At 31.5% G+C, this 14,745-nt stretch overlaps 1 protein-coding gene across 1 annotated transcript in view; it reads right to left on the minus strand.

Moving 5' to 3' along the window:
* The window catches only part of ZFC3H1 (zinc finger C3H1-type containing), a 50,918-nt gene that overhangs the window by 12,592 nt on the left and 23,581 nt on the right, over window positions 1-14,745 (minus strand). Inside the window, exons 9-24 of the mRNA XM_081058230.1 lie at window positions 14,502-14,666; window positions 13,365-13,502; window positions 12,461-12,582; window positions 11,920-12,069; window positions 9,463-9,637; window positions 8,939-9,070; window positions 8,037-8,579; window positions 7,841-7,950; window positions 6,887-7,018; window positions 6,659-6,780; window positions 5,402-5,503; window positions 5,087-5,206; window positions 3,965-4,148; window positions 2,505-2,691; window positions 992-1,180; window positions 135-372 (exon numbers count right to left, since the gene is read on the minus strand). Coding sequence (XP_080914356.1) covers window positions 135-372; window positions 992-1,180; window positions 2,505-2,691; window positions 3,965-4,148; window positions 5,087-5,206; window positions 5,402-5,503; window positions 6,659-6,780; window positions 6,887-7,018; window positions 7,841-7,950; window positions 8,037-8,579; window positions 8,939-9,070; window positions 9,463-9,637; window positions 11,920-12,069; window positions 12,461-12,582; window positions 13,365-13,502; window positions 14,502-14,666 — 2,809 coding nt within the window. The remainder of the gene's footprint in view (window positions 1-134; window positions 373-991; window positions 1,181-2,504; window positions 2,692-3,964; window positions 4,149-5,086; window positions 5,207-5,401; window positions 5,504-6,658; window positions 6,781-6,886; window positions 7,019-7,840; window positions 7,951-8,036; window positions 8,580-8,938; window positions 9,071-9,462; window positions 9,638-11,919; window positions 12,070-12,460; window positions 12,583-13,364; window positions 13,503-14,501; window positions 14,667-14,745) is intronic.

Below are 14,745 nucleotides of genomic sequence, written 5' to 3' on the forward strand. Positions count from 1 at the left end.
TAATTTTTTAATCATTTATATAATAAAGTATGAAACCACAACTTATAATACGTAAATCTGTTCTGCTTAATTATGAAGACTCATAATAAGGAATAAGTTGATGTTCTAAATAATTTATAAACATTTATACTTACCTTCAAAAACTGCTAACAACATGTCAGGACTAGTCTTTACATCTTGAACTGTTTGCCATGGCATTATAAATGGTTCTGTGTTAACAATTCTTGAAGGATTAGCATTAGAAGGATCATAAAATTTTGAAGGGAGACCATTGAATTCAATAAGATGTATGTAGGCCAGCCATGCCAAACATCGATCACTTGTTTTAAGGTATTCAGCTACTACTCCATCATTAGCCGATTTCAATGCATTCTAGGTAAAACAGGAAAATAATCTGAAAGTGTTTTTTAAAATAATGACTCTTGTTCCTAAGATTCAAATGTAAAGGCAAAAAACAAAAGTGGTATATTTCTTTGCAGTGGTTCTTAAACACCTGTTAAAATTATGAGTCACCAATTTTTTTAATCAGAAAACTCTTTAGAGAAAGGTATCAATAACAAATTAACATAACTTTTACTATACTAAGGTTCATGACGTTCTTAATGAAAAGAGATTATATTTGTACATTTTAAATGTCTAGGTATTCAAAATCGAATAAGATAAAGAGAAAAAAGAAAAAAAACAACCACACCCATACAGAAGATTTTCATTTTTTCCCTCTTATTATTTGAACACTGAAGTTTATTCTGCTAGCTACTGAACACACATTACTTTCATTTAAATCTCATAAACACTCTAAAGAAGCTATTATCCCAACTAAGCAAATGAGGAAGCAATCATAAACTTACTCAACTTCATACATCTTACTAGTAAGTGGCAAAACAAGGATTCAAATCTAAAGCCTGTTCTTATCATTGAACAATGCTACTATGTTTTATACCTTTTAAAAATTCTCTACAAAGTATAATTAAATGCTACAACAAATGCTTACCTGTAAAATTGCAAGCGCACTTTGGCATCTTCCAGTAAATATGTGCAGCTGAACTCTAAACAAAAGAGCCTCTAAAAGCTGAAAGGACAGAATATCTGATGCTTCCCGCTTGGCTACTCCCATCAGAAACTCCACCATTCTCTCACATACGTAATCCTTTTCTTCAAAGGTACTTTCTAGGTGTAGAAACTGCCCAAAATTTCATATCATTAATCATTGTTCATAAGAATAAACTGTAAAACTAAGATTTTTCTCATTTCATTAAGAAACTTTCTCATATTAAATCTTCAATTTCCATAAAAAGGATAATTATAAATGTGTATAAACCCATTTTCCAGTACTATAACCTAGATTTCTCCTACAGGTTGAAAAGTAAAATCAGATGAAAACTAAACACAGATGTACTCTCAGAAGTATTTATCACTGAAGCAATTACATCGTTCCTTCAATCAACAGGTAAATGACACCAAGACCATGATGGATCTACAAAAGCTCACACTGACCATCACATACAATTTGCACTGCTGAGCTATGTGACTATATAGAAATGTTGAAAATAGCATTCATATTAGAACCATGTGGCAAAATAAATAATAAAGACTTAATCGACTTAATCAAGAATTAAGAGGCCTTTAAAGACCAAACAACTTTAAGAAAAAACATTACACCCCCAAAATCTTGTGATCAATAGCATTAACTTAGGTACAACGTACCAGGTCAAAAATCAAGCATTACTCTGTGTCCAAACCTATTCAGTACTCGAGTTAGGAGAGTAAGAGTTAGAGTGGCAAGTTCATTCATTAAGGGATACCACATTATCCAAGTCTATTTGTTGTGAATTTCAGCAAGCAAGTAAATGATAGGGCTATCTGAAAGTTTATCTTAATCTAATAGTTCCAGAGTTCAGCTGGTAAACATACAGATATCAATGAATATTTATTTTACAAGTGGATTAATCATAATTTTAAATCTAAGCCTAAGTAGGAAACATCCCATTTTCTCAGAGAATGAGGAAGAACCCATTTTTTCACTAAATCGTTGTATCTTGGCAAGGTTCAATATTAGTATGAATTATAGATTATGATTATTTTCAGAAGTAACGAGGACAGATATTATTTCATGAAAATATTACACATGCATAAGAAATTTTTAAAAATTTGTTTCCGGTGATTTGCACAAAATTCACTCAACTTTGCCCAAACTAAAACTGCTTCAGAATAGGTAAGTGTAAAATGTTTTAAAATGTTTGTATTTTTTCCTTACCAATAAAGTTAACCACAATAAAAATCACATCTTCGCTAAGTATTTTCTTCTTGTTTAGCCTAAATTAATCCTGATCCAAAGAAGTGGTTTTGAGGTAACTGGACACCTAAAGTAAGGTTATTATACCTATATGATAATAAAGCATGTGATCTATGAAGCTACATATCAATGTTTAAGATGATCCAAAGAATTATGAGCACATGTGTGTGCACATGCACACACACAGGACTATGTTATCTTTTCTACTCACAGTCCAAAAACTTTGATAATCAGGAGCATATTCAACAGCTGTTTCACACATTTCCTGCACCTCCTCCTTGGTTCCTCTTTTAGAAAACAATCTGAGGTAATGGCACCAAATTTCTGGATTGTCTTTGTTGTTTTCCAAAGCCCGAGCCAGAACATTTAAGGCAGAATCCAAGGACTCTGAACATAGCCTACATGTTTAAAAGAAAAGCAGAAATATACTTTTTTAATGCTTGAAAATACTTTTAAATTGGGCTAGTCTAATGAGTCAATTTTTAAATTCCATTTTCTATTAGAACCTACCAAGAAGCTACAGCCACCTATGACAGAGGGAGGTAGATTAGAATTTTAAGTCACATCTGTCCAAAAAAAGGTCCTGATTTCCCACAGACCCAGTAATTCCTTTTTAAATGGATAATCTGTGAGCATTTACCAGATAAAACTACTGTTATAAAACCACTAGATTATCAACTTCAAATGTGCTTTAAGTCCATACTCAGCAGTACCTTTATTATTTACACTGGTCCGGGAATGAGAAAAGTTAAACAATTCTCCTTCAAGGCCAGCTACTGCCAGCACAAAATATCAAAGCTTTCAATATAATAATAGTTCTTTTCAACCGTCAAGGGCTTGCTATCTTTTGGAGAAGATAATTGTCTCTCATGATCCTATTCATAAAATAATGTACAATTCTTTTGGCCTTCACTCAGTAAATGAGTCAGAAAAGAAAACACTGCAACTTATCCCATTAACATAGAAATGACATACAAGAGAAGTTAAATAAGCAACATATTCAGGTATGTAAGGTGTTATTAGCATTCTGTAGTGCTGCCTTATTAAAAAAAGCTTCTATATCAAGTTTTAAGATAAACAGACATTCACAGTTGCCATAAAAAAACCTGAATTTTTATAATTTTTAATTACAGTAATAAAAGATTATTCCTGGTAATCCTATCAAAAAGCAGGAGTTAGAAAATGCACTTACACAACAGGAGCTATTGTTTGTGAGATAAATTACTGTTTACCTTATTTGAATAATACCACACCTAGAAAAAGTCAATTCACCAAAATTTAGAGGTTCTTAGACAAGCTTTAAATCGCCAAATGAAAATTAACAAAAAATTTAACCTGTTCCACTATTTGACTTTTTAAGAAACCCAAATAATTAATCCTTACACCACTGAAAATTTACTAAATTAACTAATCCTACTTTGAAATAAGAGCCTACTAGAGTGAAAAACTGTAGCTAATTTATTACCCATGCACTGAACCACGCACACAACTCAAGATCTAATCTTAAACTTTTTCTAATAGCTTTTAAACAATAAAGTGCTTTTAGCTTTGTCAAAAAACAAAGGTTCCATTGATACTAGGAAGGAAACACGATTACCATAGATGAAATAAACCTCAAACATAAAAATATAAATGTGCAACAGTTTACACAAAGATTAGAAGCGGACCTACCCCTCATTTTGATTCAAGTACTTGTATGCAAGCTTGAGCCAAAGTTGTACATGAGAAGGATTTTCAAGCACACTTGCTTCTAAATTAGCAATGTCATCAGTCTCATTTGTAAAGTATCTGACATCATCTGGAGTCACAACGGTATCCAAGGCAGGAACTTTTATTCGGTTCTCGGGCTGAAAGGCTATAAAACGGTTATCATTAGCTTCACACCTTCTTTTAACCACAGACCCCCAAGAAAAACAATTTCCCTCCTCTTTAAAATAATCTAAAAATCTAAAGATTCTAATGACATGCAGTAGTGCATAGCTTTAAGGTAAAGCAATCATATAATTTATGAACAAACCAGGATACTTTTAAGAGTGAAAGGAAGTGTTATTAAAAATTATACCAGGACAACAGGCATAAACTAGGAGTCTGCTAGACAAACCACAAGTACCATCTCCCTACTTTAAGGATAAATGACATCACCTGATAATTCACATTCATTAAACTGAAAGAGAAAGTTATAATTTCTGAAGATGATTTGTTCTACTATATCTAAATCAGAGAAAAAGTGTTTCAGTAATGTAAATAAGCATGAAAGTGTACACCTATCAGGTATTTGCCAATCCACGAATAGTAAAAACAATTAAATTATATAAACTTGAAATTATAATGCAAGATGTGCTTGACAATAAAGTACTCATTCACACAATCTTCTGTTCATTTATCAATTCAGTTCTGAGCCTATTTACTGCATGTAGGAAAACATAGACTCAAAGATGAAATCAACTAGAACATCTGCCCTCAAAAAGACACAGGCCAAACAGTGGTTCTCAAATGGGAGAAGTACTGCTCCCCTCTCCCCACTCAAAATGTTTAGCAATATCTGAAGCTGTCACATTTGCTAAAGAGTAATTTTTGCATTTACTGGTCCATGAATACAAAACATCCCGAAATGATGTGAAGGGTAGTGCTGCACAATGAAGAACTAATTGCCTTAAACACCAAATGGCATAAATGTTCTTAAAAAGTAGAAATTAAAAAACGGCTAGTAATACACCAAACGATTAATTAAAAGTGGTAGACAAAAATAGAATACCACAATTTAATGATTCTGGGTCTTAAATTACTTCTTACCATACTTAATTGGTCCTGTAGACTGTTCCTCATCACTACTGAAGCTATTCTCTGAAACAGGTTTTCTCCAAAACTTTGGTTTCCATTTTCTTTTATCTTTGTAGGTTGTAAACGGAGGTGCTAAAAATAGACAAAAGAAGATTATTAGTCGATACACCTAGTTTTTTAAAGTTTTGAAACAATACTTAAAAAGTTAAATTTATTTCATTGTGCTAAAGACATATCTTTTATATTGAGAACATAATGCCAAAAAATGTGCTGTCATAAAGAAACTCAAGATCCTTTTGTGTGTGTGCGACAGACATATATACTCACTGTGGCCTTTACTTTCATTGATATTGCTAACAAGAAGAACAGCCATCTGGTCCATTGACATTCGATCTTTGTTTACTCCAAAAAGTTTCTCAACATATTTTTCTGAAATTAGAGCAATGGTATCTTCATAAAAAATATTAAAAACATGGATTACAGAGACGAGGCTTATAAAGAGTATGAAATGAAAAACAGTTTCAGAATTAAAGTGAAAACACCCAGGGCCTTCTCGATGGCAATGCCTATATTATCCTAACTACTATGGCAATTCCTACCATATCATACACCCACTTGGGGCTGAAAAAATATGTAATTCCTGAATTAAACAAGTGAACAAACTAAACAAGTGAAAATTAAAATCCCCAAATTGAGAATGATTAAATAGATTCAGTGACTTTACAACTACTCTGGGTTGTGATAACACTAAATTTAATAAACACCAATTCCCTTACTTCCAAAAGACTTACAGTTTATGGTTTAGTATTTGGTACTAAATCTGAGGAAAAGCTAAACAGTATTTACTCACAATCTCTGATGATAATCTATACTTTCTACAATGTCAAAAGTATATCAAGTCCTTTTTATTTCATTGTAGAATCTAAAACTATAGTTATCGTAACTTTCAACTCTCCTTCGTTTTTTAAAACAAACAAAAATAGGGGTCTAGTTTAAAATCATTACTAAAATTTCTATACAAATATGTCAATATGTTCTTCTAAATTAACTGAACTGTTTAAATGAGCTCTGTCCAAAGAAGATTCTGCAATGATAAAAATATCTTATATCTGCACTACCCTATTGGTAAGTACTCACCACTATTAAGCTACTGAGCTCAACAGTAGCTACTGAGTACCGTGTTTCCTCAAAAATAAGACCTAGCCGGACAATCAGCTCTAATGCGTCTTTTGGCAAACATTAACATAAGACCCGGTCTTATACTATAGTAAAATAGGACCAGGTCTCATATTAACGTTTGCTCCAAAAGACGCATTAGAGCCGATTGTCCGGCTACGTCTTATTTTCGGGGAAACACGGTACATGAAATGTGGCTAGTGTGACCTGACGGAGTAAATTTTAACTAATTTAAATTTGAAAAGAACATATAGCTATTGACAACTGTGTTAGAGGAGATGTAGATGTAGTGTCATAGGTGACTGTATTTAATTATTACAGATATTTAAAGTTGTCAACAATTGAACATAAAAATTTAAATAGCCTAAATTCAAATTTTCATGTGGGGAACAAGAGGTCTTTAAAAACCTGCTGCAGCAGCAATTTCTTCATCAGTGCTTGTCTCTGAACAACCAATCAAAGACAGATTATATGACAGAATGTCCTGGAATAGCTGTTTTCGGCTAAGCGTATAGTCTTGTGTATGCTGCCTAAAATAAAATGACAACACAGAAAAGATAATCATGTACATATCAAACCTAAATAACCAAGATTTTCTTGTAAATTATAAAACGTTCACAAATTAAAACTACTCACCACTGACAATCATCATCATTACATGTTCCTGTTAAATCAAAACGGCAGAAACAGTGATCCGGTTCAATCATATTACTGAACGATACTGAGCTTAGGGGAAGTTTTTCCTTGGTTCGATAGTATGGACTAAATCTAAGGAGAAGAGAGGTGGACATATAATGCTCCATAAACATTCCTCAAAACTAAGAAAATTTTCATTTTTCCTTCTCAATTTCTATACTTTGAGGGTATTATTTATCTAATAACTTAATACCAAAATTTATTCTAGAAAACCAGAATATCAAGTAATAGGGACAAACTATTTTATACCCAGAACATAAAAGATCAGAAATAGAAAACAAAAAACCCTGTATTTTAATAGTGTTTTCCCACCACATAACAAAATGCTACACGACATTGGTATTTCTTATACATATTACCAGCCAACAAAAAAACTAGGCAAAAAGTCTATACTACCTATTGGGTGCTTTACAATTTTGTAATTAAAATCACACCCATTTAACAGTCTTACAACATCTACAAGTCTAAAAAAGACAACTTCCCAAAAACTTAATCATCTAAGAATATCTAAATCAATTTTATGAAATCTGGCCAATGCATTTCTTAGATTAACAGTAAAATTTAAAAAACAAAAATTAAAAATTCTCGTAAGACTCCAGTTAGTTTTCCTAAAATCCCTAATAGACAGTCATCTAGAATTATCCACAATTCCACTAGTAGCTAGAAATTAGAATTTGGTAAGAGTTAATAAACCCAATGTGCGCTAAACCTTACTTCCCGATACGGTTTGTGTCTGACCACAAGTCTCCTAATTTTTATTTTCCCTAAAAGGATCAATTCATTTTTCAATGACCATGATTCAATTTTTTTTCATTTTTATCAAGAATTCGAGATTAAGATATTAAAAACAGGAGCAATCCTGAAACTCAAGCTCATTGAATCTTCCTTTTATACCTGTAGGACTTAAAAACTAGTAGAGGACTGTGGTAGGGTCTAAAGGGACATGGTTTCACTTCTGTTGTTTTAGTCTGTGTTGTCAAGAAATCTACATCCACAGAAATCTCCTGCAAAAGAAAAACAATAATTTCAAAAGACAAATAAGACTAGGTTCATTTCCGTATTTTATAAAGAATATGAAATATTCAGTTACCTGACCATGCAAAACCTTTTCTGTAATGCCTGAAGTGTTTTTTAAAATCAGTTGTTTTAAACTGTCAGCTTTTGAATATAATTTTTGCAATTCACCAATTTTTAACCCTAGGAAAAGTTCTGGTTTTTCTACTGTACTCTTAGCAGGTTTGTTTAGGCATTCTTTGTTAGGTGTATCAGTGTGCTTAAGGTTAGGTTTAGTAAAAGAATTGGATTCTAAGAAGGATCTTCTTCGCTCTCTATTTGAACCAGACAAAATCTCATCATCAACATCATTTTCCTCAGTGTCCAGGCTTAATTTATCTTGAGTCAGATCGTGAAGTGAGGGTTGAGGTAAAGAAAATTCAGGTTCCTCTTCCACAACTGGAGCAATATTTTGTTGTTCCTTTGCTTTAAGGGCCCGAGCTTCTTTTAGTTTCTGAATTTTCAGGGCATATTCATATTCTAGCTTTTGTAACCGTCTTTTTTCCATAGCAATTAGTTCTGCTGAATGCTTTCTTGGACTTGATACTGGAGAATTGTCCAATCTCATCATTTTGTTTGGCTGGGGGAAAAAATATTTTATATTGCTATGATTTTATAAACAATTTTTGGTAAATAATTTTTCTACCCCTACAATACAATGCCAACATTATAAAACTAAATCAATAATGAGACTAAAACAGTTTTACAAGTCTCCAACAGTTTTGCTAGTTAACCTATGATCTATGAGAAACCAAGAAAAAAACAAAACAAAAAAACAAGGTTCCAAAAATGTGGGTATCATTTGAAAACAAAGTTTTAATCTTTTTCTCTTTAAACATGCAAGAAAAAACATGAGTTATTTTACATATCTCTTACACTCAAAAGTATCATAAAAATCTTTTCATTTCTAAAAATAAAGTATTTCTATGAACAACTTACTCCAAGGCGATCCTGTTCCAGTTTACGTTTTCCTATTTCTTTACTAGCCACTGCCTTTGCCCGAGCAAGCTCTTCTCCATACTTTAGAGTTAAAGCTTTCTTAATTGTAACACGTTGTTGCACTTTCTGAATCTGAAAATATAAGATAACTGAAAATGTAAATATAAACCTTATGAAAGGAGATTTCTTCTTAAACACAGCAGCTTTAAGGTATTCAACTGAAAATAAAAATATTCCCATGTTATATTTCAATGTAGAACAATATATAGGTTACAAATTTTGATTGCTTTTGTTTATGGCTTTGTTTTATAAAAATTTGGCCCATGAAATGTGTAGTAAACATGAGACTACAATATTTTAATTTATAAAAAAGAACATTACTGGGGTGGCCGGTTAGCTCAGTTGCTTAGAGCATGGTGCTGGTAGCACCAAGGTTGCTGGTTCAATTCCCTCATGGGCCACTGTGAACTGCGCCCTCCTTAAAAATAAATAAATAAATTTTTTAAATTAAAAAAGAACATTACTTGTTCCTGAAGCTTCTTCAAAATCATTCTGTTGACACTGAGAATTTTCTCTGTTGCTTGAAGTTGTTCTGTAAGTTTTATAATCTTTGCTTCAGCATTTCGAACAGATTCTTTCTTCTTTGCTTCTTGCTGTACTAGATTCTTTAAAACAGATTCATCTTTCATCAAAAGAATCCTAATTGAAAAATAAAACCCCCATTAATGTTTTTCTAGGCTAGTGGACTAACAGCATCAGATTAAAAACTTACAAAGCAGTAGCTCATTTTTAAAAATATATTTATGACATCCAGGTGAGAATTGAAAATATTTTCATATTCACAATCACACAGGTATTCAAATAGACATTGATACATTTATAAAACTATGGGTCCGATCTTTTATTTTTTTAAATAATTTAAATCTGAGTAATGTAACTTACATTTGAAAAGCTATTAATAAATGTTTAATATTGGCTGAATCTCACCCTGTAAGACCCTGAAAAATGAGGACTTACGGCAGAAAACCGCTATGTTTAGCTTTATATATGATACTAATAAACATACATATAGACCTCTAATAAACATAATTAAACACATTTAATTAACTTAAAAATCTCTAATTCGTTTTATTTAAAGCAAAACAAGAAAGGGGAAAAGGAAATCTAATTTTTAAACAACATACAGATGTAAAGTTTGGAACTGAGAAGTACAATAGGACAAAATAAATGTATGGATGCAGATTTTCGTCTTTTCAACTACTAAATATTATGGTTAAAAAGAAATGAAGCATCATTCCCAGAAAGATACCATTTTTCAACAATCACAACTGACATCTAGAAATTCTAGAATCATAAAGACAGAGAATACGTGATATATAGGATAGGGAGTAGAAAAAGAATTTTTAAAAACCTATTCATTTAAGTTATTAATGAAACCTAAATAAATTTATCTTAATCTCTTATTTTTCAAACAAACACAATCCCACTTTGGAAATCCATGGTCACCACAATATTTCATGTATAAAACAGTTATTTCAGATTTCTAATTATCAAGATGCGTCTTAACATTATTGCATGTCCTACTTTAGCTAGCAGCATGTTTTCTTTCTCAGTAATGCATAACATGGCACCTTTTAGAAGTAATGAAATGTGGAACTACCAAGACAAATATTCAAAATTCACATTTATGAAGACTTTTTAAATAATTTTATTTTATTCAGAATAATCTCGTGTCTTCTTCGTAGACAACAGAACATACGTTTATATACTTAATATAAAATCTTAAAAAAATAAAGAGTACCAACGTGACTTTAATGTTAGAAATGAGGCTAATTTCTACCTTTTTTCTTTAACTATGAATGCATAAACTTTTGAAGCTTGTTTTAAAAACCTTTAAACTGTTTATATATTATAGTTAATGACTTTTCAACATCAAGAGTTAATGAATCACTGTAGTCAGTTTTTTTTTTTAATATCAAGATTTAAAGTTTAAGAATTGGTTAGTCAGTTACTAAAAACAGAACATGGAAAGTCTTACCATCTTTGCACAGAAACTCTCCCTTATATTTGTAAACCTAAAAGGGGAGTAGCTGAATAAAGCTCAAACATGTTGATGTTAAATAAAACCATTTTGCTCTTCATCAATTAATGACTTCAGGGTGTCTGGAGTGAAAAAAATGTATGTCCATAATATGATGCAATTATTTCTATCAAATATATATGCTAATGGACCTCATCACAAGAAAAAAATTTGTAATTATGTATGGGGACAGACGTTAACTAGACTTATTGTGGTGATCCATTTTGCAATACATAGAAACACCAAATCATTATGTTGTACAATTAAAACTAAAGGTACATATCAATTATATGCCAACAAAATAAATAACCCCTCCAAAATATGCTAATAAATTCAAATAAATTCTATCATTCAACATGTTCATCTTGTGAGGTTTGACACGTGTTCTCAAAATTTTGAAAGACAATTTGAACAACACAGTAACTTCACAAAACATGCAAGAAGTGTATGATCATGACTATATTCACACTTCGTAGTAACACCATATTTGACCATGTGTCTTGCTGAGTAATAACTATTTCCAACGATCAAGTCCACCTTTAACAATAAAAATGTCTTCGAAAAAAAAAAAAATATGTCTTCGAAGAAGGTATTTCAAAAATCATGCCAGAAGTTTTAAAGAAAATTCCAAATAAAAAGTTTTATAAATGTTTTTAGCAACAAGCCATGTACAAATCTGAAGAGGAAAACTCCTTTGAAGTCTTACTATTTTTATGTAAACATTAATACTATTACTTGATGTAAATGTATAATTCAACAAAATGACAGCTTTATACAATTCTACCAAGTATAAAAGAATTTGTAATCATATAGTGTACTTAGTATCGACATATACAAAAATATATCCATCTAATATAGGAACATTATATCATGCAGTATTCAATCAGATAATGAGGCTCACCTATGTTTTTTAAGTTTTGCTTCTGCATCTGTAACCTGCTTAGTAACCATTGCTATTCTGCTAATTCCATCAATTTCCACATCAGAGCTTGCTGGGGATGATGAGCTTGTCTTCAGCTGATCTGATTTAATCAAACGTTGTTTCTCCCGACTAAAATAATCAATAAAGATAAATTGTATCAAAGGATAAACTGAAATTATTTTTCTTCGAAGATGTATTCTATTTCATAACATAAAGTAACAATAGTAATCATACTGACTAATAATGATGATAACCAATATGCACGACCCAAGTTGGCACTTAAAGTCAATAGTAGCAGCTTTTGTCTTTTTCTAAGCTACTTTGATCTCAGTGCATCACTGTACTGAAGTGTATAGGTGATCATCTGGCTACCTCTCCTGTGTGAGTTTCAAAACTATTAACTCTGCATCCTGGATAAAAATTGTTATTCATTTCCCAATGCCAATAAACTGCATACAGACTTAATTAAGTACGAAGACAGTAGATACCTTTAAAGCTAATGACATAAAATACCACTTACTTGGCAATCTCTTCCTTTAACAATCTATATTCAATCTTCTTTTCTTCAGGCAAAGCTTCAGGTGTTCGCATGGGATCATTTTCTTTTTCAGATTTTGGAGGTATTTTTGGTTTTGAAGCTTGCTAGAAAACAGTTGAAGTCAACCAAATCAACAGTTTTCAATAATCCCACACTAAGATGTATATTTTACATTGTAACACTGTGCATATTTATGTTATTTAGAAATAACTGAGTATCTTCATCATTTTCTACTCTTTTTTAAATTAAATTTATTGGGGTACCTGGTTAATAACATTTATTAATTTTCAGGTATACAACACTATAATTCGACATCTATGTACTCTATTGCATGCTCACCAGCCCAAGTCTAGTTTCCTTCCATTACCATATATTTGGCCCCCTTTACTCACTTCGCCCTCCCCCAGCTGGCTGTTTACCACCAAATTAATTGTACAGTCCACTAAACAGTCAAGACGTACAGTTTGAAAATAATTGAACTAAATCATATCTAAACAACTGTTGCAATAGAAATAGGAATAAAAGTTGCACTTAGATCATACACTATGATAAACACTGTTTTCTGGTAATATAACACAATTTCAAAACGATACATTTCCTAGTATCGTTACTATTTTAAAAAATAGTAGTCCCACTATTTTTTAAAATAGTCCCACTATTTTAAAAAAGGGACTAATCAATCACAAACAAAAGTAAAGGGAGTTAATAGCTATATCTATCTAAATTTATACACACTTCATTATATAAAGTCCTAATAATACAAGTATTTAAAATATTTCCACAATTTAATGTACTAAAAATCAATACCTCTAAGGTCTAATTTTCAGAAAAATTTTAATGATTGTCAATAAATCACTTTCTTTTTATCTTTCATTACTGCACTTACCTCAGCAGTTCGTCTTGCTTCTTTAATCATGGACTCCAATCCACCAAAAACACTATTTGTTGACTTGGAAGCCTCTCCATCAGACTCACTGTCATCTGAATCATTTAGTGTTACAACCACCGATTTATGCTTTGGAAGCTGCAAAGACAATATATTTGTTACTCTTACTGACAAAAGTATCTCTATTGTTTTCTTGGCTCTACCATAATTAGCTTCGTGGCCTTGAACAAGTCACTTAACTTCTTCAAATTTCAATCCATAAAAATAATGGGCTCCAAGTAGACAGTTTATGGCTCCTTCTGGTTACATTGCACAGTCCACTTTGTTCCACTCCACCAATACTGGTTATACGCTAAAAATATAATATTCTATGTTCTTAATCTTTAAAAATACTACTATGATCACCTTCTTCATTAAGTTTTATTTTCATTGTGGGTTTTTGGAGAAAATAAGTGTTATTTTTAATTAGAAATAAGTTTTATTTTCTCCAAAAAGCCATAATGCCATTTAAATTAACTCTTTTACAATTAAGGAAAAAAATTAATAATTCTATATAATGATTTTAAAAACTTTCGGGCTTTTGCAGTTACATACAAAGGGTACGTGGCCAAAGTTCGCTTACCTAACAGAGGCAAGATTTCAACTTGGCTCTGCCCCATTTATTTTGCTTTGAAGCCAGTAGAAAGCAAGGTAGAAAGAAATTGTCATTTCAATTTCTTTAATAAACATCATAAATTCTTACACTACAGTACAGGCATTAATTAGAAAAGTATGAGCAAAGTATAAAGAAAGATGTGAGAAACAAAAAATATGCAATTTGCTAAAATTAACTCCAGAATAGACAGAAAATCTGAATGGACCAATTTATAGAGAAAAAAAATTGAGGAAATGGCGGAGGAAAGCGTACCACTCTGATGAAAATAATAGTTCCCCCAAAACATTATCATAAACTACCATTTTTCTAGTGAAGAAGGTGCTCCCACTTCACTATTAATAAATAAAAATAAATTTGTATTTATATATGAATATATGTTGTGTCTATAAATAAACTAGGAGGTGGGGAACAAGACAGTGAAACTGCATACAAATTTCTCACAAGCTGTTTAACAGTAGGATTACATATTTGTTTGTTTTTACCGAGATCACAGTTCGTGGAAGACGAGGTCCTCTGTGAAACTTTGGATTCTGTATCCTAGGTTGAGATACTGTATTAATACTGACTATTGATAAATTGCTTCTTGGCACAGACTGTGAATTGTTCAGAACTGGAGGTGAAGGTGGGTCACTATTACTAGATGTTTCCTAAATAAAGAGAAAGACAGGAAATATTTTTAAATAAAAATACATTTCTGTCATCTTTAAAAATGTTGAGAAAATTACT

Source organism: Rhinolophus hipposideros (genome assembly GCF_964194185.1).
Source record: "Rhinolophus hipposideros genome assembly, chromosome: 9".
In the NCBI taxonomy this organism is placed as follows: Eukaryota; Metazoa; Chordata; class Mammalia; order Chiroptera; family Rhinolophidae; genus Rhinolophus; species Rhinolophus hipposideros.